At 39.9% G+C, this 22,756-nt stretch overlaps 1 protein-coding gene across 2 annotated transcripts; it reads left to right on the forward strand.

Moving 5' to 3' along the window:
• Positions 1-259: 259 nt before the first annotated feature.
• On the forward strand, positions 260-13,970 carry LOC117371665 (nuclear receptor subfamily 4 group A member 1-like). Of its 2 annotated transcripts, none has more exons than XM_033967362.2 (7): positions 260-382; positions 2,764-3,548; positions 5,148-5,277; positions 7,348-7,508; positions 8,539-8,741; positions 9,414-9,592; positions 9,961-13,970. In XM_033967362.2, exons 2-7 carry the CDS (start codon positions 2,769-2,771, stop codon positions 10,200-10,202), a joined length of 1,695 nt encoding a protein of 564 aa, XP_033823253.1. In that variant the 5' UTR covers positions 260-382; positions 2,764-2,768; the 3' UTR covers positions 10,203-13,970. The 2 variants fall into 2 exon arrangements, with proteins under 2 accessions (XP_033823253.1, XP_055078091.1); XM_055222116.1 differs by having other exon boundaries at positions 2,767-3,548.
• Positions 13,971-22,756: the final 8,786 nt, after the last annotated feature.

Below are 22,756 nucleotides of genomic sequence, written 5' to 3' on the forward strand. Positions count from 1 at the left end.
TAGCCTTTTTTTCACACAGTAAAACCCTCACGTGAGCAACGCACCCTCTTTTTTGGTAAATTTAGACGCACAAGACGCTCCCACGACCCTTGCGTCATGGAATCCCGACCGTGCGTCATACGGAAGAAAACGTGTAACGCTGAGTGTGTGATTGGACACACACCCGGAACGTTTCACCTCCTTTTACCATATATGGCATTGAAGTCCCGCCTCTTCAGCTGAGACTAAAATAAAACCAGATTGATGGAGGTCCGAGCCTGGGTCTGACCCGCTGCTGTGCGTCTGTGTCCGGGTGGAGCGCTGCGCCTGTGCCCTTGGAGACACGGATCACCCGGTTCAGTGGATTAAAAACTTTGAATTTCTGGATATTTTCATGAAACAGGTAAGTTAATCTTTGCATTAGACCTGACAGGTTAAATGAGACTGGGGACTGCTTATTTTATTTTTTACTTTTTATCTGTTCTTTAATTCAAACATTATGACAAATGTCCAAGGTAGTTTTCAAAGTTGCTGTTACTACCTTTTTTTAAAAATTAGTTTTAGCAATATGCGTTATGATATCTCTGTAATAAGTTGTCACCAATATAAAGTGGTGTAGACAGACCATTACCATAACTTGGGCACCAACCAAACCTTTGCAATGTTTAAATTTGAACCAGAGCATCCTGATAACTTTAATTCACTAATTCATATAGGCTGTGTTACAATAACTGTCTGTGAATACTGTCCCATATTACACAGTGTCAAACATGTGTCCCCAGTATTAGACGTGCTGTTGACTTCTGCTGTTTAAACTATCACAGCTTTATTTAACTCTAAAAACGTCAAATACTAGCAGTATAATCTATATTTTTATGTCACTGTTTGTGCATATTCATTGAAATTGACATTTCTTAGTAAACTTGGCAAACTCCTGAACTTTGAAGGATATTTTAAGTGCAGCAGACTTTTTATAATGTATATATGGCAAACCAAAGATACATTTCCATTTTCATTTTTGAAAGTTTGAATTCAAGATGGAGTTACTTCTTTTCTGCATCTTTGGTATTGCACTTTACATGAAAACTGATGCTCTAAACATAATTTGGTTGATTTCTATGACAAATCTTGCGTCTTGAATCTCGAACTGACCAAATATAACACATTTTAAGATATATTTTTACAAGCTGTTCATACAAGCTATTCTGTCAGCTGTACTACTTGCCCATTAGACCCTCTTGCCCTGGCACCGAGCCCATTCTGAAACTCAATCCTCCGCTCCACTCCCTCCTCGTGTGGGTGCTGAAGGGGTTGCCCATGCAGATCTCAGAGGGCTTTGGGACATTAACAGTCTGTAATACAATATCTCCAATATCTGACCACTGTCCCAGGTCGCATTTTCCAAAAGGGACCCGTACCCACTCGAATAGTCCAGAAGAGGAGGCATAGCAACTAGAGTTTTGGGAAGACAACCAGGGAGTGATTATAACTTTGAGCTAATAGCGATGTTGTTTGGGTGGACTATTAAGAATTTTAATTTGAAGGTCATGGTATAGTATGATAATAGTTGTGTTGGTAGAAAATTGCAGTAGCAGCAGTAGCAGATGGGTTACAATGCCGTAGTTGTAACCTTAGTTTGGGTTTCTTTGTAGGAGTAATTGTGGTAATAGTAGTAGTCGTAGCAGCAATAGTTGTAGTAGCTGAAGTAGCAGGAGCACTAGTGGTAATAGTAGTAGCAGTAACAGTAGCAGTCAGAGTAGTTGTAATAGCAGTAGTTGCAATAGCTGAAGTAGTAGTAGTAGTAGTAGCAGAAGTAATAGCTTTAGCAGTAGCAGCCAAAGTAGCAGTAGTGGTAGTAGTAACAGTTGTGGGAGTAGTAGTAGCATCAGTACTTGTAGTAACTGAAGTAACAGCAGTAGCAGTAACAGTAGCAGCAGTAGTAGCTGATTTAAAATAAGACTTGAGACATGTGGTTTTAGAACACCACACACAGCTGATTACATTCCCATGGCCTACAATTGGAACCTCTAATAGAAAATGGTTGTATGATCTGCAAAAGAAGCTAAGTGAAGGTTGAGGTCCACTTTGTCAATTGTCTCAACGGTATATGTGACCTCTGACCCCTCCTTTATAGCCACCGGGGTTAAACCTGTCATGGGCAGAGGACAGCGCACAGACCCATCACCAGATCATGATCTATAGCTAACCAGGTCGGAGAATGGCCTTTTGTGCATGTTTGGAATTGATGGGAGAAGCTTTTGTTCTCAGTTTAGTTCAATTTAATTTAAGTTTATATACAAATAATATACAAATTATATACAAATAATACAATACTTTGTTCAGCCGTTGCGCAGTTCAGAAGTAAACTGAGTGGTTATTCCATTATATACCGTCATTTGCACTTTTAATTAGACTTACAGTATTGATCCACAAGGGAAATGACCTGGACACAGTATAACTCACGTATTACAATATAAAAACAAAGAATAAAAATGTAAAGGTTATACAATTCAAATTTTCAAGTAATTAAAGTAGCAAAAATAGCAGAAGAAGAATGGGATGAAAACAAATTAAACCTTTAACTGATCTGATCTATATAAACGATTATATTGTTTTATGCTGCACCATAACACCAAAACAAGTTCCTAGTTTGTGAATTTTGTTCCCTGACAATAAAACATATTCCTATTGTGCTATGGATGAGTTGTTGTATAGTCATGAATGTAGTCCTATTATTCACGAGCTTAAAATTTGTACTTAAATATGTGTTTCCATCTTTTCCAGCAGCGATGCCCTGTGTCCAAGCCCAATACGCCTCCCTCCCCCACGACCTCTCCTCCCCCTCCTCTTTCTCCTCTTTCTCCTCTCCCTCTCCCCCCTCTGAGCTCCTCAACGCAGACCTGAGCTCCAAACTGCTCATGGACCTCCAGAAGGAAGACCCCACCGTGGACTCCCCTCTCCCCAGCATCAACACACTGGTCGGGAGCGCGTATGTCGGAGAATTCGATACTTATTCCTGCAAAATCACCACGTCTCCTGCTATACCTTGTACCTCATTCAGCCCTGGCCCTCAAACCTCAAATCAACCGTTTAAACTAGATGATCTCCAGGTTTATGGATGCTACCCAGGATCCTTTGCGCTCCTGGATGAGACCCTATCATCATGCGGATCCGATTATTACGGAAGTGCGGTCTACGCTACAGGATCATCTCCGAATTTTCCAAACCAATCCACACCTGTTTGGGATTCAGCGTTCCCGTCTTACCAGTCTACAGACAAAACGCAACAGCTATCATTTTGTACATTTAGCCAGAGTTTGGAACAACAAGGAGAACAGTATTTCCTGCCTCCGCCGCCTCTGCAGCAGCATGTGTTGTCCATGCATGGTACCCCAGTGTCCCGGGACGCCTTGATAGACAGTCCCGGGCCAGTGGACGAGGGGGCGGGGGTCTCTCCAAAAAGCCAGAGTCATGGGGGGAGTGAGGGGAGGTGTGCAGTGTGTGGAGATAATGCGTCGTGTCAACATTACGGAGTCCGCACCTGTGAAGGATGCAAGGGATTTTTCAAGGTAAAATGAAAGATTCACTTTAATAATGAAAATATGAAGTTAAAGGAACACTTTACAACTTTCCTGGTTAGGGTCATAGGTCATAGACTGTGTATATAAATGGACATAGCTAACCTGCTAGCCCATGCTTGTTCCAAATAGGGAGTGAGTATGGGCACGTTGATGGCTCCATCAACTCTGGCTCCAATTCATTTTCTATAAAAAAAAACTGTTGCCCCTCTCTCTGTAACTGCTGCTGTCAGACTCATCTTTTTTGTCTTAAAATATTCGAAATAACCCGCTCTACGTGATCCTGGTGTTTTTATTTTGCTTTTGTGTCCATAAACCAAGATATGAACATTGATAACAGACCAATGAGCTGCCCTCTTTTGCCGAGATTGCTCCTGCTTGCATTAGCAACAGGTCTGATTGACAGCATAGCTAAGCACCCGCTCCCTGCCAAACCAGCATTCCAAATATGGAACTCAGCTCCAAATTCAACCCTATAACCACTAGCCTCGATGAGCTTCATTTAGCCCACTTCTTTACACAGTCTATGGTCGGGGGTCAGTCTCTGCTCTGTGTTCATGATGATGTTATTGGGTTCAATGCCTGTAATTACATAAATACATACGTTTGGGCACTTTTCCCCTGTACTCAAGTCCAGTGTAATACTGAGGAAAATGCTATAATAACAAGATGAGGGAAAGTTGCATAATGTACCTTTAAAATAGCTTGAATTAAATAGATATAGAGCATCTTGCTTTAGTACATTTTTACTGGTCAAGAAAATGTACCAGTTGGATGTCATATTATCCTAAAAATAAGCAAACAATACTTTGTTGCACTGTGTTAGTTTTAAGTAAGAACAGCACAATTTTATTTATTTGAACTAAGAGAAGAGGGAGCTATAATGTAAAGAGGAGGGACAGTGACTGAAGGATGCTGAGGTTAGAGCTGCAGGAAACAGGAGGTCTAGAGTCAAACTGAAAGACACATACCACTATATATAAACAAATAAAAATTAAATAAAACAGAATAAAATAAAAACAAATTTCATAACATTTCATAAATTTAAATACAATTAAAAATTAAATTAAAAAATAAAATAAAGTAAAATAACATTAAATTTAATTAAATTTAATTAAACTAAAGTGACATTATCAGTCCTCAAAAGCTGTGTAGATAAAGTTTGAATCACATCAAAACTGAAACTAAACAGAGATTAAACCCAGAACTAAACCTAGACTAACCCAGGACTAACCGAGGACTAACCGAGGACTAACCTAGGACTAAACCAGGACTAAACCAGAACTCAAAGAGGAACAAACCTAGCCTAGATCAGGACTAAATTGGAATCAAACCTGGACCAAACCAGGACCAAACCTGGAACAAACCTGGAACAAACCAGCACCAAACCTGGACCAAACCAGGACCAAACCAGGACCAAATTAGGACCAAACCAGGACCAAACCAGGACCAAATTAGGACAAGTGTGCTCAGCCGTTATAAAAAAAAGTTTGAGAGACCCTGTAATATTACATTTTTTTCACATTTTCTAACACAGGTTTCATTCACAGTTTTTAATACATCTATAATAACTGTCCTTCCTTTCTACAGCGAACAGTGCAGAAAAATGCTAAGTACGTGTGTTTGGCCAATAAGGACTGCCCCGTGGACAAGAGGAGGAGAAACCGCTGCCAGTTCTGCCGTTTCCAGAAATGTCTGGCTGTGGGCATGGTCAAAGAAGGTAATGCATGTGCAGTTTACAGCCCCTAAAGCTTTCAATGACCAGGGCAAGTATTAGGGATGGAACAAGCCCTCTGCAGTGACAGCTCTGGTGAAACTAAAACCTCAGATATATATCAGACTGTAACTTTAGCAAGAACCAGCTGCAGAAACAAGAAAACTAATAGGCCGGATTGACATCACAACATTCTGAAGTGCTCATAATTTAACTTTGGGCTGGAGGATAGGTGGTAGTGGAACATAGTAAAGTGAAAGTAGTAAAGTATTGTACTTAAGTGAAAAGTAGTTGCACTTTACTTAAGTAGATTTTACCATGGGTACTTTTGAACTGAACAAAATTCAGCACAAATCTTTATCAAACTCAGTACATTTGAAGCCTTATAAGACCTCAACATCTGCACAAAATACTTTTACTTTTTACTTTTTAAGTACATTTTTAGACAGGTACTTAAATACTTTTACTTAAACAGATTTTTTATGTGATACTTTTACTTAAGTTTTGTTTTGTTTTTTTGTGGTAGAGTTTGACTTTTAAAAGGTACCTAATTTTAATAAAAATATATAGTAAAATATATATAGTAAAAACAACTAAATAAGAAGTAGATTGAGACTGTTGTATATAATCTTTGCATTGTGTGTCAACCATTACAAAAGCTATTGACATGGTTGTTTATTTTCATCCCCTCAGGCTCATTGTTGCTAAGAATCATGGGAAACTACTGTCTGACACTATCCCAGACACTTGATTCTCTGTCATGATGAATTTTCATATTTTCAAGAAGGACAAAAAAGGCTTGTAGACTGGAGAACTATATGCAAACAACCACAAACAACCCACACAGTTGGTTCTGTATCGTGGTGCAATACCCCATTGTTCAAACTAAAACATGCTCCTGACTTATGGTTCACAATCAGGTGCACACCTTTTAACTGTCAAAATGCACATGTTTTGACCTGGCCTCATATTACACTATTTTCAGATCTATGTTATAATGTTGTTTCCTCATCACAAACAGACCTGGAGTTGTGTTTTGTTTCATTCACACATGTTTAACACACAAACCCTGCAGATTTAGGCATATTTAGTTCCTCTCTCAAACCGAAAACACTCTGTTCCACCTTGTGATGTCATGTGGTAATACAGGAAGTGCTCCACTATGTTTTTAAACTCCATACACCTTCACTATATGAATACTGTCAGACTTAAATAATATATAAAATTTTCAATACCTACATGTTGGTAATGGCAAGTTTATGAAAAAAACATTTCCTTTCTGATTCTGTCACTATGAATATTCCTCTCATCACCAGATATTTTCTCTTTTTGTCACCTTAAATGTAAACTCAAAATTTATGATACTCATTTTGTGGCACTTATTACAGGTGAAGCAGAAGTCTATGAGGACGATTTGATTTAAAAAGAAAGCTTCATCCCAAACAACATAATACATTAACATCATGACATTGTATCACTGGTGGTACCACAGACTGTATAAAGAGGTGGACTAAGTGGACACAGCGTTCAGCTCCAGTCAAATGAAGCTCATCGACGCTAGCAGTTATAGGGGCCAATTTGTAGCTGTGCTTAAAAACATCATGTAGAGCGGGTTAATACATTTTTAGACCAAAATAACGAGTCTGACAGCAGCAGTTACAGAGAGTGGGGTGACAGTTTTTCAATGTAAAGTGAATTGGAGTCAATGGAGCTAGTAGTGCGTCCATGCTCACTTCCTGTTTGCAACATGGCAGCTAGCAGGTTAGCTATGTCCATTTATATATACAGTCTATGGGTGGTACACGAGATTCTTCAACCAGTACTTGGGCAGACCTTCAGTTTGTGGGTTTGCCTTATTTAGAGTTCATTTTATCCACTTTTTTGTTATCCTTTGGATAATTTCTTGTTTAGAAATTATGTAGTCCACTTTTAGGCCTGGTTTAGTGCTAGACTAGACCTGGAATACTCCTGTTATAGACCTGATTTAGATCTGGTGATACTCTGAAAGCCAAATCTTTTCTTTTTCGTGGTAAAAGTTTGCAAGCCAATGAGCTAAACTCCTCCTCTTTCTCTCAGTGGTCCGCACAGACAGCTTAAAGGGGCGGCGTGGACGTTTACCCTCCAAACCCAAGACTGCAGAGCCCTCCTCCACCACCCCCTCCGTCAACCTCATCTCCGCTCTGGTGCAGGCCCATGTCCAGTCCAACCCCAGCGCCACAAAACTGGACTACTCCAAGGTACAGACCAGCCCCAACTCCATAGAAATATTAAAATGCATAGGAAAGGTTTTCATGTTTTTCGATTTACTACTTGGTTTGGCGGGATTGTACCTGTGGTAAATACTTAGCCTATTATAGTTTTATATCGGTTAAGTGGAAGTTTGTGGAAAAAAACAAACAAAACAAAACTGAGAAGTAAATACAGGAAGTAGCGCTGAGTTTTAAATCCGAATTCCTCTTATGTCATCAATACTGAAAAATTCCATTCAAAATACAGGGACAATTTACAAGCAAGGAAGTCTAATCATCGTCATTAGTCTAATAATTTCTATCATTTAGCAATTTAGACGGGTGTTGGCCCTTGTTAACATTATGGTTGCTATGTAATGGAATTAGCAATGATATTTTAATAAGGGCTTAGTTCCTTATCACATTGTGGAATTATTTCTTCCTATGTCATATCTGCTGCCTATGTCTATCCAGGCCGTAAAACAATAAACTTCACCAAAAACTAGGCAAGAGTTTTTGTTCAATCTTAAATATAACAAAGTGAATTTGTTGTAAAGGCAGAACCCAAAAACACAAAACAGATTTACAAAGTTTATTAGCAGGGAAGTTAGAGGCTGGGGGGTGGAGTCTATCAGTGCTGGAGATGCAGAGATGGGCGAAAAACTGGGAAAAATTCAAAAAAATTACAAAAGGGTCAAAGGTAAGTGTTTCTAAAAAGAGCTACTAAAGGTATATAAATGGACTGGCAGGGAGGGAGTGGTGGTAGAGCCGGGTATATATGGGTTGATTGGAGATGAACCACAGGTGTTAAACCATGCCTCCTCTCAGGTAGGTGGGAGCAGCTATAAAAGAGTGAAAACCCCAAAGAGAGAGGGGTGAAGGGAGAGACTAGAAGGGTCATGACAGAATTTGGTAGCCTAATCTGTCATATGCACATTAGTATATTCACAATACTGACTGTGATGCTATGTCCATTGGGAGATTAGCACATTTCCATCTCACTAAACTCACCATATTCACTGATCTCACTTGTCTTTAGTACCAGGAGAGCGTGGAGAAGCCCTTGGGGAAGGAGGACGCGGGAGATATTCAGCAGTTTTATGACCTTCTAACGGGAGCTCTGGACGTAATCAAAGCTTGGGCTGAAAATGTGCCTGGATTCACCGAGTTCTGCTCCGACGACCAACAGCTGCTGCTCGAGTCCGCCTTCGTCGAGCTTTTCATTCTCAGACTCGCCTACAGGTCAGTGCACTGTGTTACATGTGGACTCCAGTTTGATTCTTACACTTTATAAGAATTACAACTTAATTAGACTTAATGACGCATGAACGAGGACTTAAATCACAATGAGCAAATGGTTTATTAAGAATGATTTGTGCTAGTTGATTAATACTCTAACTCCTAACCCTAACCCTTTCATTAAGAAGAGCTAGGCCTGAATCATTCTTCAAAACATTTGTTCATTATGATTTAAGTCTCTCTGCTTATTAAAGCTAATTGAGATGTATTTATTAGAAAGAGTCACTGAATATTCTCTGTATTATAGTTCACATTTATATAAAAATGTGTATCCAAATAAATCAGTTCTGGCTCTCTTTTACATTTGTAGTCACCACTTTTTCATATTATATATTTTCCACCATCGAGGCACTCAGATCACTTTACATCAAGGAACCACTCACACATTCACACACACATTCATACACCAGTGTACACAGACACTGGGGGCGAGGTGGGTTAAGTGTCTTGCCCAAGCACATAACAATATTCATCTGTGGGAGCTGGAATCACAACGCTCTATCAATGATGCTTATGTTGAGAGCGTGATTTGAACTGCTAAACTTAGGACAAGTGGACAAACACTGATTTATTACTTATTAATATATTTGTTTCTTAATCCTTAATCCTCTCCAGGTCTGAGCCAGAGCAGCAGAAGCTGGTGTTCTGCAGTGGTGTGGTGCTGCACAGGCTGCAGTGTGTCAGGAGCTTTGGAGACTGGATCGACTCCATCTTGGATTTCTCTCAGAGTCTTCACCGAATGAACCTGGATGTGTCCTTGTTCTCCTGCCTCTGTGCCCTTGTCATCATCACAGGTGAGACGTGATATTACACATTTATAATCATTATAAAACTGACAAGGAAACGTAAACAGTTCCTTATATCTATCTGAAGGGAGGAGCCTACTACACCAAACACTATCCCTTCAGATAGATATAAGGCAGTGTCCATCAGTAATCTGACCAGAACTGAAGAAGCAGTTTGGATGAGCAGCGGAACCTCTTCACTCCTACAACGTTTTGTCCATTTGACAGATTTTATTTTTCTTTTGCGATGGATCAGACCTGGATGACTGAGGGATTACACAGATATCTTCATTAATCTGCCCAAAATTAAAAAAAAAAATATAATAAATAAAATCTTAATAATAAATAAATAAAGCTGATTTCTCCTCTGTGCTCAGACCGCCACGGCCTGAAGGAACCCAAGCGCGTGGAGGACTTCCAGAGCCAGCTTCTGTCCTGTCTGAGGGACCACGTGAGCGTGACGCAGCCCAACTACCTGTCCCGTCTGCTGGGGAAGCTGCCCGAGCTCAGGACCCTCTGCACCCAGGGTCTGCAGAGGATCTTCTACCTCAGACTGGAGGATCTGGTGCCTCCTCCGCCCATCGTCGACAAGATCTTCATGGATACTCTGCCTTTCTGAAGCCACCCACACAAACATGGACGCCTGACAGTGAAACGCACTTAATGTGAAGATCCGTTTCTGACTCCTGACCAGCTCGACGAGTAGCACTGTTTCACCGTGTCAGATTCAGAAACACTAAAGCAGAGCCATACACTCTTATCAAACAGAAGTCTCAACATCAAAGCCTTACAGACAGATGGGAAAAGAAGTCTTCATCTTGGACCAAAGATTATGAATAAAACCAAAGTTGCACATTTCCCAGTCATCACCAGTTCTCTGTTACTAGAGTGAAGTTAACCTGAACTTTAACCTGGAGTGTTCCCCAAGTGCCTTAAAATACACCAAACCACTCTATTGTATGTTTGGTACACACAGCCACAGCCTTCCTCCAGCAGACTGAAGAATAATGGAGGATTATGGGAGAGGTGTCGTGTCTGGAGCTGTAGGGGTTTCTGGGTAATTTGATAAAGAACATACAACAGAGAACACACTAGAGAGAGACGCATGCACTGCACAAATCATCATCCTGCATGGCTTACAATGACTTGAATTCACAATATTTTGATTTGGTTGGTTTTGACAAGTTAAGATGTTTACTTTTCAAGATAATTTAACCTGTTTCATGGCATTCGTTGCAATTTCAGGCCCCATTTCCGTGTTCAGACAATAAATAAACAAACATTATGTAATTTCTTTCATTACAGCTGATAAATAGATGCATCCCTACTGTGAGCGGACTTGCCTGTTCATAGACCTGATGGGTATACCGTCTGCCTGTCTCCATGGAGATGTTGTTGCTTTATCTGAAATGTTCAGCAGTATAGCTTAAACTTATGTATCTCCATAGAGACGAGCAGATGGGATGGCAAGTGTTCCATAGTGTGTCTTTAAAGGGCCTATTTTACAGTTTTCTGATCTATGTTATAATGTTATTTCTTCTCTCAAACCGAAAACGCTTTGTTCCACCTTGTGATGTCATGTGGTAATACAGGAAGTGCTCCACTGTGTGTTTAAACTCCACACACCTTCACTTGAATCATTAATCTCTCTATTAAACTAAAAGTAAAACGTAACTGTTAAAAACTACCACTATATGACATCACAAGGTGGAGATGTTTGTCACTCAAACATGTGTGAATGAAACAAAACAAGAGTCCATTTTCCGTAATATAGGACCTTTAACTTGAAATACTGGCTATTTATTCAAAGTAGTCAAATAAACTACATAAAATCAAGTACATAATTATATTTCTTACATCTTTATAATCTCAAATTATTCAAATTAACAGTTTAATAATTCATTGTTTGGAGTATACAATCTTATTATGTCCTTAAAAACGTAGCATTTTGGCCTGTGTCTCTCCTCCACACGATGCATTGCAAGAACTTGAACTGAACAGACATGGCCTACTGTCGGGATGAGTAACAATATGTTTCTATGACATGTGAGATGTTTCTTATGAAGTTGAACGAGCAGCTAAAGCATTTCTGAGTGAGATAAACCTGTTTATTTTACCTGCAGCTTGATAATGAGATGGAACAATTTTGAATGTTTTTGAAGTTAATTATGCAAGAAACTGTACTTTGGAATGTAATGTGTTTAAATGTATTTTGTTGGCTGTTGGTTTGTCTTGATAAAAAAAAAAAAAGTTTATAAATTGTAATTAAAATGAAAAAGGCAAAATTACGTTCCCTAGAATCAAGTACAATTATTCATACTTTTAACTCTCGTGTAATGAGGCTTAAAACAACCACTGTGAGATAGATATTAAAGCTACCATCTGTAACTTTATTTGATTTATTTCTACCAGCTGATAGCAAATGTGAAACCTGTCCCCTCTCCCCTCACCTGGCTTTTGTTCAGACTCACCTGTGGTCTCCGGTCTTCTTCTGTCAAGCCAAAGCTGCACACTGTCAGACTGCAGTAACGTAGACAGCATCTAATGGTGATATGTGAAACTACAACAGAGCTGCGTTGGGCACTATAATTGCAGATGGTAACTTTAAGATAAGAAATGATCAGAATAAGTTTGTCTTTTAAAAACATGGAGGAGTACTTTTTGGATTTCTACATAATGACATCACAAGATTGAATCAAGTGTTTTAGGCTAAAGCTTCAGCATTTTCCACACCAGTATGCCGGGACAGCAGTCTAAAACCAGATGCCCAGACTTTCCACTTCTCCTCCCAGCTTCCCAGAGTTCTTCCGGGAGGATCCTAAGGCGTTCCCAGGGCCTCCTCCCAGTGACATATGTCTGCAGTGATGAAGTTACCGGTCAATCTACGTTAACATTCCTACTCTCACCAATAGTTGTGAGCTTTGGGGAATGACCAAAAGCACAAGATGGTGGTTGAAAGTGGCTAGGCGCTCCCTGGGCAATCAGCTCAGTCACATGGGAGGAACTCGGAGTACAGCCCCTGCTCCTCCGCATTGAGAGGAGCCAGCTAAATGAGGCTCGGGCATCTGTTCTGATACTTCCGTACTAAATGCAGGATAGTTGAAATAATTGAAAGCTCCAGTTTAGATTAGGGAGCATTATAACATGGTTCAAGAGTCAAACAGGTGCCTAATCCTTTCGTAGAGAGTCCTGGTGGTGCATTTAAGACCTCTATTTAAAGCAGCAAATTTGATAATGTTCAAATGCTTGTAACAATGATCAGGCCGATTACCATACAGCACATTGTATAAATAACATGGAAAGTAATAGGCTCTGGACTAGCGGTGTCTTTAACCACAATGGCCTCACTCATTTAGATAGTCCTGTGAGATTAAGGTTTAGGCTCTAAATACCATGTCTAATGTTGACTATTAATTACTTGGATTCAGATTTTGGCGATATTAGTGACAGAATAGTTGGCATGTCTCACAGTCTCTCTGTATGGGTTTCTTCCAGTGCTCATAATTTAAAAATCTATTTTAAAATATGCTGACTTAGTTAATTCTCCAACTGCTCCTCCTGAACAGACTTTTGGCTCGATTTCGACACGGGTCCCAGTTCACTGCTCCACTGGTTTCTTTTTGCGGTGACATTGATGGATGGGTCAAATGCAGACGCCTTACTTGCTCTTATGCTATACCTTAATGCTAAATGCTCCTAACAATGTGCTGAAAAGACTCCCTCCTCTTTTCCACTTGTTCTGTCACATGCGGTGTTAATATTGGCACAGTTTTAATCAGAGGAACCTTACACTCCAAAACCTGTCATCTGATCCTACTGTACAGAGCGTCCCGGAACCCTGGCACTGTGAGTGGAAAGGCGCTGCAGAAGGGTGGGGTATGAAAGGGCTGCCCTCAGTATATTACATTACACATGGCAGGTCCCTGATTCAGACAGGAACAGGAGCTGAGCAGTTTCATAACAAGGGATTCAGTCAATGATGCAGTTTATTAGGGGAAATTATGGATTTATTTAGCAGGCAATGCTCTATCTGAAGCTCTGTTACTCAAGTTTTAAGATTTTTAGACTTTTGTCCCTTTCACCTTTTTGTTGAAAATCAAACTCCTAAACTGGAATGTTAACACACACACATTGATCACAGGTTCCTGCAAGTGTTGTTTAATTCAATTTTGTATTTTTTCTTGACTTTTCAGACGAACGTAAAACTTTTTTTTTGGCAGTGCTAATGTGTGCATTGTGTCACCATGGTAACTGCTGAACATTCCGTCATAGACATATCCTATAGGCAGAACACACCCAGCGAGATGTCACTGCAAAGTATCAATACACTGATTTGAAACTAAATCAAACAGCCAAATCTGAACTGATTTACTTTATACTTCATAATATTGGGGGCAAAAACTTCACTTGTTGGTTCTCTCTCATGAGGCACGTACTGTTGTTGTGTGCATGGGCAAGACACTTCACTCATTGGCTTTTTCTGTTACAGTTTGAAAAAGGCGTCAAGGCAATAACCTTTGATAAAAAAAAGGGAGGGATTTAAATGACAATATCAATAGCTTTTTCCATTAATGTAAACTGGAAGTGTTTCACATGTAATTAAAACACTCTTATTATGTTTCTTGTGGCTCTAATTCCCTTTTAAACATGCTTTTGGTTAGCACGAGTATTTCACATTTTTTAACTTAAAATAATGTCTGCATTTGGAAAATTTACTTTATAAGCTACATCTTTGTTTCCAGTGAGGCATTTAGGCGCCAGAGCTCCCTCTACTGTCAGCTATGGGAATGAACAATGCTATTCAATGCTTTTCTTCCATGGATGCTATGCTAATAGAGCCATGCTATGCTAATAGAGCCTGTCTCTTGTGTACACAATTTCATTGTAAAATAAATCTGGTGATACTTTACTTTACTTGGTAATTTTATGATGACAAAAGAAACATGGACTGATGGACTTTTATTAGACATAGTAAAGTGACAGGGAAGTATTTGAGAAGTGACAGGAAAGCTTTTTTGTAAAGTAATGGGAAAGTTCTTAAACTGAGCAAGACAGTGTTTAAAGAGTGCGAGAAAGAGTTTTTAAAGGGTGCAAATGAGTGGGTGAGAGAGTTGCAGATTGGGTGATTATTTATGTTTTGATTTGTGTGATTTTAATGTCTTTCTTATTCTGTAAAGCACTTTGAATTACCTTGTGTACGAATTGTGCTATACAAATAAACTTGCCTTGCCTTTATGGGCTTAAAAACTGAATAGGTCGGGGTTTTTACCTATGACTTCACAATCGGGGAAAATGCAAACAAAGCATTTCTGAGTGCTCAGAGAAGACGGCTTTAGATGAACTGATTAATAAAACAAGCGTGAATAAAACAAAATACAACTCAAACTATGTTTTTGATGAGGGGACAACAGTATAACAGGGTTAAAAGGTTTTTCTAATATCTGTTCTGTTAATGTCTGTTCTTTAAAGTAAAATTATGAACTAAGCTAAAACTATATTTGACCATAAAACTACTTGACCTGCAGCTCTCCCTCCACCTTACATAGAAAAGTTCCCTCTGCCATGCTCGGGGACACCTTCGTCGCTGCTGACCCTTGACCCTGCATGCTAACAGGCTAAATTCAGCCACAGTGAAGTCCAACACCGTGGCGACAGCATCGCGACTGAGACATTATGTTCAGACCTGTAAAAGTGGCCCCGTGTCACTGTGATTTGCTGTGAAAACATGCTCCAGTGGAAACTAAAGCCGGTGCGGACCCGAGCAGGGCTTGAGAGGGTCAGTCCATTATCAGTTCATAACATCCAGGCCTGTTCTGTGGGAGAGCAGGTGGTCATGTGACGCTATAGGGCTGTGCATGTTAGAACCAGGGCAGAGGGAGGTAAACAGTATGTGTTAATGTCCTGACAAACTAAAGTCCTGTTTGGACAGTACGCTTCATAATAAACAATATCAACTAATGTAATACAGCTAAAGAAAGAAATTAGAACAGAACAGGACAAGGACTTTCTATCCTATCCACTAGTGAGGGGACTTAGGATTTAGGGGACTTTATGGGATCTGAATCTTTTGGATCCATTCATTTCAAAGAGCCAAAGCCCGGCTCTTTTACCGTTTGTTTATACTATATGACAGAGACCAATGCGAGAACTCATTTTAACAACAAACTAATCACAGAGAGAAACGTCCAAGGCATAAATGTGTTTAAACTGGTTCAAACTGAGAGTGAGAGTGTGTTTACCCTTTCAAATTATGCATATTCGAAATAAAACAATAATAATTATTTTAACTGTAACTGTTAATGTGATGCCAAATATGTTCTCAGCATTGATTCTTGTGTCGGTTCAGTGTTAATCAGTGTAAAAATGCAGACAAATTCGAAAGAAAAACGATTCAGCTCTGTTAAAAAATTTGATTAGGACCGTTCACGATAAGGAATTGTGGAAAAGAGCCGACTTGTTCATGTACATCACACACACCAGATTCTGAACTGCCAGCACTGTAGACCCAAAAGAGCCTGAAGTCTTAACCACCCTGCCATACAAATGTTAAGGAAGGCCAAGGTACACTTTTTTGACCCTGTAAGGAAATTTGTCTTCTGTATTTGATCCATCTTTCAGTTCTGCTGGGGCAACCTGTCAGAAGCAGGGGACCCATCTCCAGATCTTGAGCTAGTCTTGGTCAGCACAACCTCAGCTATAGGATTTTACCTGTTGTGCATATTTTGGGTGGAAACCAGAGTGGATGAAACTTACCCAGACACAGGGAAAAACATGCAAACACCAGGATTGCCCAGGGATTGAACCTAGAACCTTCTTGCTGTGAGGCGAGAGTACTAACCACTCAGCCACCATGGCTCTAACACAGGAACCCAGACTCTGGAGACAAAGCATTCTGCTCCTTCTCTGCATAGTTTAAGCTATTTTAAACTTTTCTACTCATCAAAACATGCATGAGGAGGTTTCAGATGTCATCCATGTAATCTACTGCTAGTTGTTGTTAGCACTACAACCCTGTCCAATGTTCCGCCCACATGTCTACATCACCCATGCTCCCACACGACAATTCTCCATAAATATACAAAAGCATGATAAAAACAATACAGTACAACTTCACAAACCTGGTGCAATGCGCAGCAGTTTCATTAGTGAAATGCATGTTGAGTGTGTTGTGATATCGCTCTGAAGGAGGAGCAAAGGGAAAGGGGGGGGGGGGGGGGGGGGGCTCAGAGCTCTAACACTTTAATATGTTGTTTTTGGTGAATATAGCATTTTCAAAATCTAAATATGATAATGAATCCCCTGTAGAAGTGCGATACCTCCTTTTTATCTCTCTCTACCAGACTTCAATCTCTTCTTTGAAACCTTTAGATTCACTCTTTCACTCAGCCTTTTGTTTCATAACAGGTGATGAATTTAAACCCATCACTGTTCACTCTGAAAAAACAGGTTGGCCATCGCTGTCTGTGAGAAGGACAGCACTTTATGAAATTAATTTATATGGGACTATAACGATAGACTGACTCAGTATGTCTCATTTGCTTGTTAATCATTGATACGGGAACTTTTAATACAAGATCTCATGATGGTCTATGTCTAAAAACTAGCCACACCAGAACTGAGATGTGAAAAAAAGTTTTTGGTTATTTGGCATTCCAAAAGTGGAATACATTTCAAGGACAAGCAAAACTGGATACTTCAGTAACACAATTGCACTTTAATAATCTTGTAACAAACTTTTATATTCACAACTGCTCCTGTTTTTATACATTTTATTATTTATTTTGTTTGTTTTTTGCTTGTATTTTTTGTGTATTTTGAACAAGCATGAAAAGAAAGAGTCTAATGCTCTCATTGGGTCTCCCTGTATAAATAAAGATTAATAAAAACAAAATAGACTGTTTCTTCTGAGCTCATTCTCTAACCCTGCACCGGATCTGGAGTGGGCTGGTCTTTGGCACATGTTTAGCAGCTCCTCTGCAGCTGATGTGCCATGTTATCACTCTCTCTCTCACTCTCATGTCTCCCACTCAGCACTGTTCCCCCTGTGGCTGAGAGACCAACAGGACTGTCCCCACTGATTCTGCAAATCAACCTTGCACATGTGCAGTGGAGCAAAACCTCCTCAGAGCAAAACTCAAGTGTGTGTGTGCAATAACAAACCAAAACTTGTTAAAAGTTGTGGAGAAAATTATTAAAAGGGCCCATATTATACTATGTATAATATTATACTATACTATACTATTTTCTGATTTATGTTATAATTTCCTCATCACAAACAGATCTGGAGTTGTGTTTTGTTTCATTCACACATGTTTAACACACAAACCCTGCATATTTAGGCTGAGTTCTTCTCTCAAACTGGAAACACTCTGTTCCACCTTGTGATGTCATGTGGTAATACATCCACTGTGCTTTTAAAGGGCCTATATATGAGCTTTAAGAAATGGCCAGGTGCTGTTACCTCAAAAACATACCTGAAGTTGTGTTTTGTTTCATTCACACACATTTGAGTAATCCTTTATTATTAGTCTGTCTACATCTGCAAAACTCAAAATGCTCATGCCTTGTGATGTCATGAAGCAGTAGTTTTCAAATTAACAGCTACCTTTTACATTTTGTAGAGATTGGCAATTCCAGAGCTAAAATCATCCAAATAATTCAGTGCAGCACTCTTTTTGCAGGTTTGTGGATCCAATCCCAAACAAATAATGATGAGATTCAACATTTGTGGATTTCTACTTTAAATATTTCTTTCAAAACTAGTAAATCTCCCATAGAGTTAAACAGGCCCATGCTCCCCATCTGAGATAATGACATCATCAAATTCTTAAATGTGAGTGTAACATATTGGCTCTTCATTGAAATGCATTACCTGATCCATAAATTCCATGCAGATTAACCGGCACAGTTGGTGGGAAAACAACAGGGAATATCTGTGGCTTAGATATTCCTGACCAGAATCCCTGATCTTTCTGGTCTTATGGAAGTAAGCCATTTGTAATCATGTTGAAAGGTCAAAAATGACTTTTGTGAGCTTTACGCCATGTTATAATCCTGTTAACTCCTCAAAAACATACCTGAACTTGAATTTTGTTTCTTTCACACGTTTGAGTGACCCTTTATTATTAGTCTGTCTACATTTTGAAAGGTCAAAATGCTCTGTTTCACCTTGTGATGTCATGTAGTGGTAGTTTGCAAGTTAACCTGTACCTTTTACCTTTAGTTCAGTAGAGATTGGTAATTCCAGGGCTGAAATCATCCAAATGATTCAAGTGAAGGTGTATGGAGTTTAAAAGCATAGTGGAGTACTTCCTGTATTACCAGACATGTTTTCTGTTTGAGAAAAGAACTCGGTCTAAATATGCAGGGTTTGTGTGTTAAACATGTGTGAATGAAACAAAACACAACTCCAGGTCTGTTTGTGATTAGGAAACAATAAAACATAGATAATAGTGAAGAAAGAAAATAGTGTAATATGGACTCTTTAAGTCTTGGCGTATATGGTTTGGAATCGGGCCATGGTGAAAGTTAAGGTTAGCGATGGGAACTTAGAGCCTGATTTGACAACCCAAATATGATATGATATGCAAAATCCTCCAGCTAAGGTTGTCCTGAGCAAGACTAGCTCAAGATCTGGAAATGACTCCCCACTCATCTTGACAGTTTAACCCCAGTGGCACTGAAGGATAGGTCAAATGTAGAGGACAGATTTTCCAACATGGACAATAAACTGTACCTTATTTCTGAAACTGTTTGCAAATGTGAACATACACTGTACTTCTACAACAACAACAAACTTTATTTATAAAGTGCTTTTCATACAAAAGATGTTACACAAAGTGCTTTACAGTGCATTAAAAACAGTCCCACCCACCAAATCCACCCAACCACCCCACAGCCAAACAACCCAACCCCAACACATCAATAAACACTTCCCTTGGTGCCCATGCTCCTGAGAGATTCAACTTCAGTAGCAATGTACCGTGGGTCAAACATAGACTGTATAAAGAAGTGGACTAAGTGAGTGTGACGTCACCCATAGCGCTCGGCTCCAGTCAAATGAAGCTCATCGAGGCGAGCAGTTATAGGAGACAATTTCTGACCACGAGTATGATAGCAACCAAAGAGCCAATCTGGAGCAAGGCTGTTGAAGGTAACGCCTCTTCCTGTCCCCACCGCTGGTATAGCAGAGAGCGGAAAAATAAAATAAAAATACTGAGAACGGGTTAATATGAACATTTTAAGACTAAAATGACAAGTCTGACAACAGCAGTTACAGAGAGAGAGGCGGAGGTTTTTCAATGTTAAGTGAATTGGAGCCAGAATCGACGGAGTAGGAAGCGCGCCCATGCACATTTCCTATTCGGAACATGGCGGCTAGCAGGTTAGCTACATCCATTTATATATACAGTCTATGGGGTCAAATGCAGTGATTAAGTTCACTCTTACATTACCTTACATCAACTTATCATAAATGCAGAGCTGTGGTTTTTCAGCAGCTGTGCCTCCAGCCACACAGGGAGCGGCCCAATACAGAGGACCGTATTGTTCCAGTGTGATGAAAGCCAATATGTTTAGATGTCTGTACACCTGTCTCTCACTGGAGGGGTGCTCTGCAAATAACTGTGTCAGGCTGTTTAATGCCGCGGCTGGATTCTCTATTCTTCTGCCCACACACCTCGCTCCCCACTCACGCTGCCCCCGCTGGACTGTGAGGGCATTGCAGAGTGAGAATCCCTTGGTCTTATGGGTCTTATGTGTTTGTTTATTTGGGGATCCAGGGGAGGCACGTGGGGTGTATCAGAGCACAGCTGTGGTGGAGGACGCTGTGTGTGTTATGTAAGAAGAGGGGTTTGAATTACTGCTTTTATATGGCAGGATTAAATGTATGTGAGAAGAGCTGGCACTGAGTTCTGACAGCGCAGTTGTTTTATGAATGAGTTGATGGGTTTTGTCGACTGTGTGACTGGGGGCTGAAATATAGTGCACCTGTTTTGATAGCGGCAGAGTGGCTGGGCATCTCTTTGCCTGATTGGTCCCTTCTACATCTTGTTTGAGTCTAGAAGTATCTGGAATTGGACCAAAAAGCGTGACTTGAGTCCTAACTTGAGAAGGTCTAAACACAGCTCCTGATTTGTAGCTGTTTCTTACATGCAGAGCACCTCTCCTCTCAAAAATTCTCATATCATTCAGAACAAAATATATAACTTATTTTACCTGAGATAAATAACAGGTTTGTCAAAGCATGTGGTTCTCCAGTTAATGTGGCCATAGCACTCTTGTCTCACAGCAAGATGGTTCCAGGTTTGGCTCTCCCTTTGCAGACTTTGTAAGTTTTTCCTCTTATGTGGGTTTCCTCCAGGCACTCAGGTTTCCACCATCAACCCAAACATGCAGCATAATAAAAATCCTTTAGCTAAGGTAGACCTGACCTCTGCCACTGATGGCTGCCCCAACAGCATTGAAGGATTGGTCAAATACACAGGATAAATTTTCTTATGGTGACAATAGTGCACTTTAACCTTAAACTGTAGATGCAGCCAACCAAGGAAAGCATGACCAGGTTATGAGCAGTCAGAGATTACTGTATAAAACTTTAAAATGGTAAATGGTCATATTTATTTAGTGCTTTACCTTCAAGGTACTCAAAGTGCTTTTTATCGAAACCATTCACACACACATTCACCAGTGTATGCGGACATGGCGCGAGGTGGGAGTGTCTTGCCCAAAGACACAATGACAATGTTCACCTGTGGCAGCAGAAATCGCACCACCAACCTGTGGGTTAGGGGATCTGATCACTCTACCTCCAACAGTGTTTTATGTGAGGAGCGGGTTGTGGAAAAGCCGCTGGTGCTGCTCGTGTATTTTTAGCTCTCATTGTTGAGTCCATAGAGACTTTGAAACAGGATCCTCTCTGGTGTCTGGAGGTGAATGGGTTTTTGCACACGTCACTGTCCCAGGGATAACCTGGCCCTCTCAGCACGGCTAATCCCCTATAGTCCCCTGGGATTAAACACATAAGTGGACGATAAGATGAACGATTTACAATTATGAAGTGTTCAGAACGAGAGAAGGTGGGAACTGTCTTCAAGATGTCCTTTTGGTGTTAGCATCTAGGATCAGGCCTGGGTCAGGTTTGAAACCAAGGTCCTTCTGTTCTCTTTTTAAACAAGTTAATCCAACTCAATTTTTGTAGTCGGGGTAGTTATTACTTTGTGTAACTGTGGCAGAGTGGTTAGCCTCTCATTAAGAAGGCCGTGGGTTGGACTCCCCTAACAAAAGTCATGAGAGAAAGAATTTGAGCTTACACTTTTGATTATAAATAGTTAAAGGTGCACTATTGAACTTTTTTGGTGGAGGGTACACCACTTGTTAAGTTGCCTGTAATGTTCATTAAATGTCTCTCTTTCTGTCTCTCTCTCTAATGCAGACAATACGTGATGCCACCAGGCATGTATTTGACAATTAAAGGTTCAATGAAAGATACACTTATGTCATACCAAGGAATATTCTAAGCAGAGCAATATCATCTCCTTAGAGACAAGCAGGTAGTGGAAAAGTTACATAATGCCCCTCTAAATAAAGATATGGACAAATTGTATTGGATCTGTTGTGAACTTTGTGATCTGTGACTACATTCAGTTTGTAGGGACCACAATCACTCAACAGGCAACTCAATGGGCAATGCATTTTTCCCTATGGAGACAACAAAGTGTACCTTAAAGCCCTATTCTGCAAAATTGACTTTTTAGAGCTTTTAACCATGTTATAGTTGTTTCCCCCCAACATTTACTCACTCAAGGTGTATGTGGCATAATTTTGTGCCACCAGTACACCCTCACTGTGACGTATGTACTTCATTCTTCTATTTTTTTTTTGTTAGTCAGTGACACACACAGGATTCAGCAGCGTCGCATAGCCATTTTAGTACAAATAAAAAAACAAAACAAACTCTGCTACTTGCAATTGTGAGCTGTAGCTATCCATAGGAGGGGCCGACAGTTTTCTAAATAGAAGTCAGAGAACTTGTTTATTTTGTTAATTCATTTTAGATCAATATTACAATTTAAAATGTACAAATTATACCATAATGATCCATGGATGTTATAGATTATAACTATAGAGAAAGTACACACACAGTATGTCTTCTTTGACCTAACCTTAATGCTT

Source organism: Periophthalmus magnuspinnatus, chromosome 5 (assembly GCF_009829125.3).
Source record: "Periophthalmus magnuspinnatus isolate fPerMag1 chromosome 5, fPerMag1.2.pri, whole genome shotgun sequence".
Taxonomy (NCBI): domain Eukaryota; kingdom Metazoa; phylum Chordata; class Actinopteri; order Gobiiformes; family Gobiidae; genus Periophthalmus; species Periophthalmus magnuspinnatus.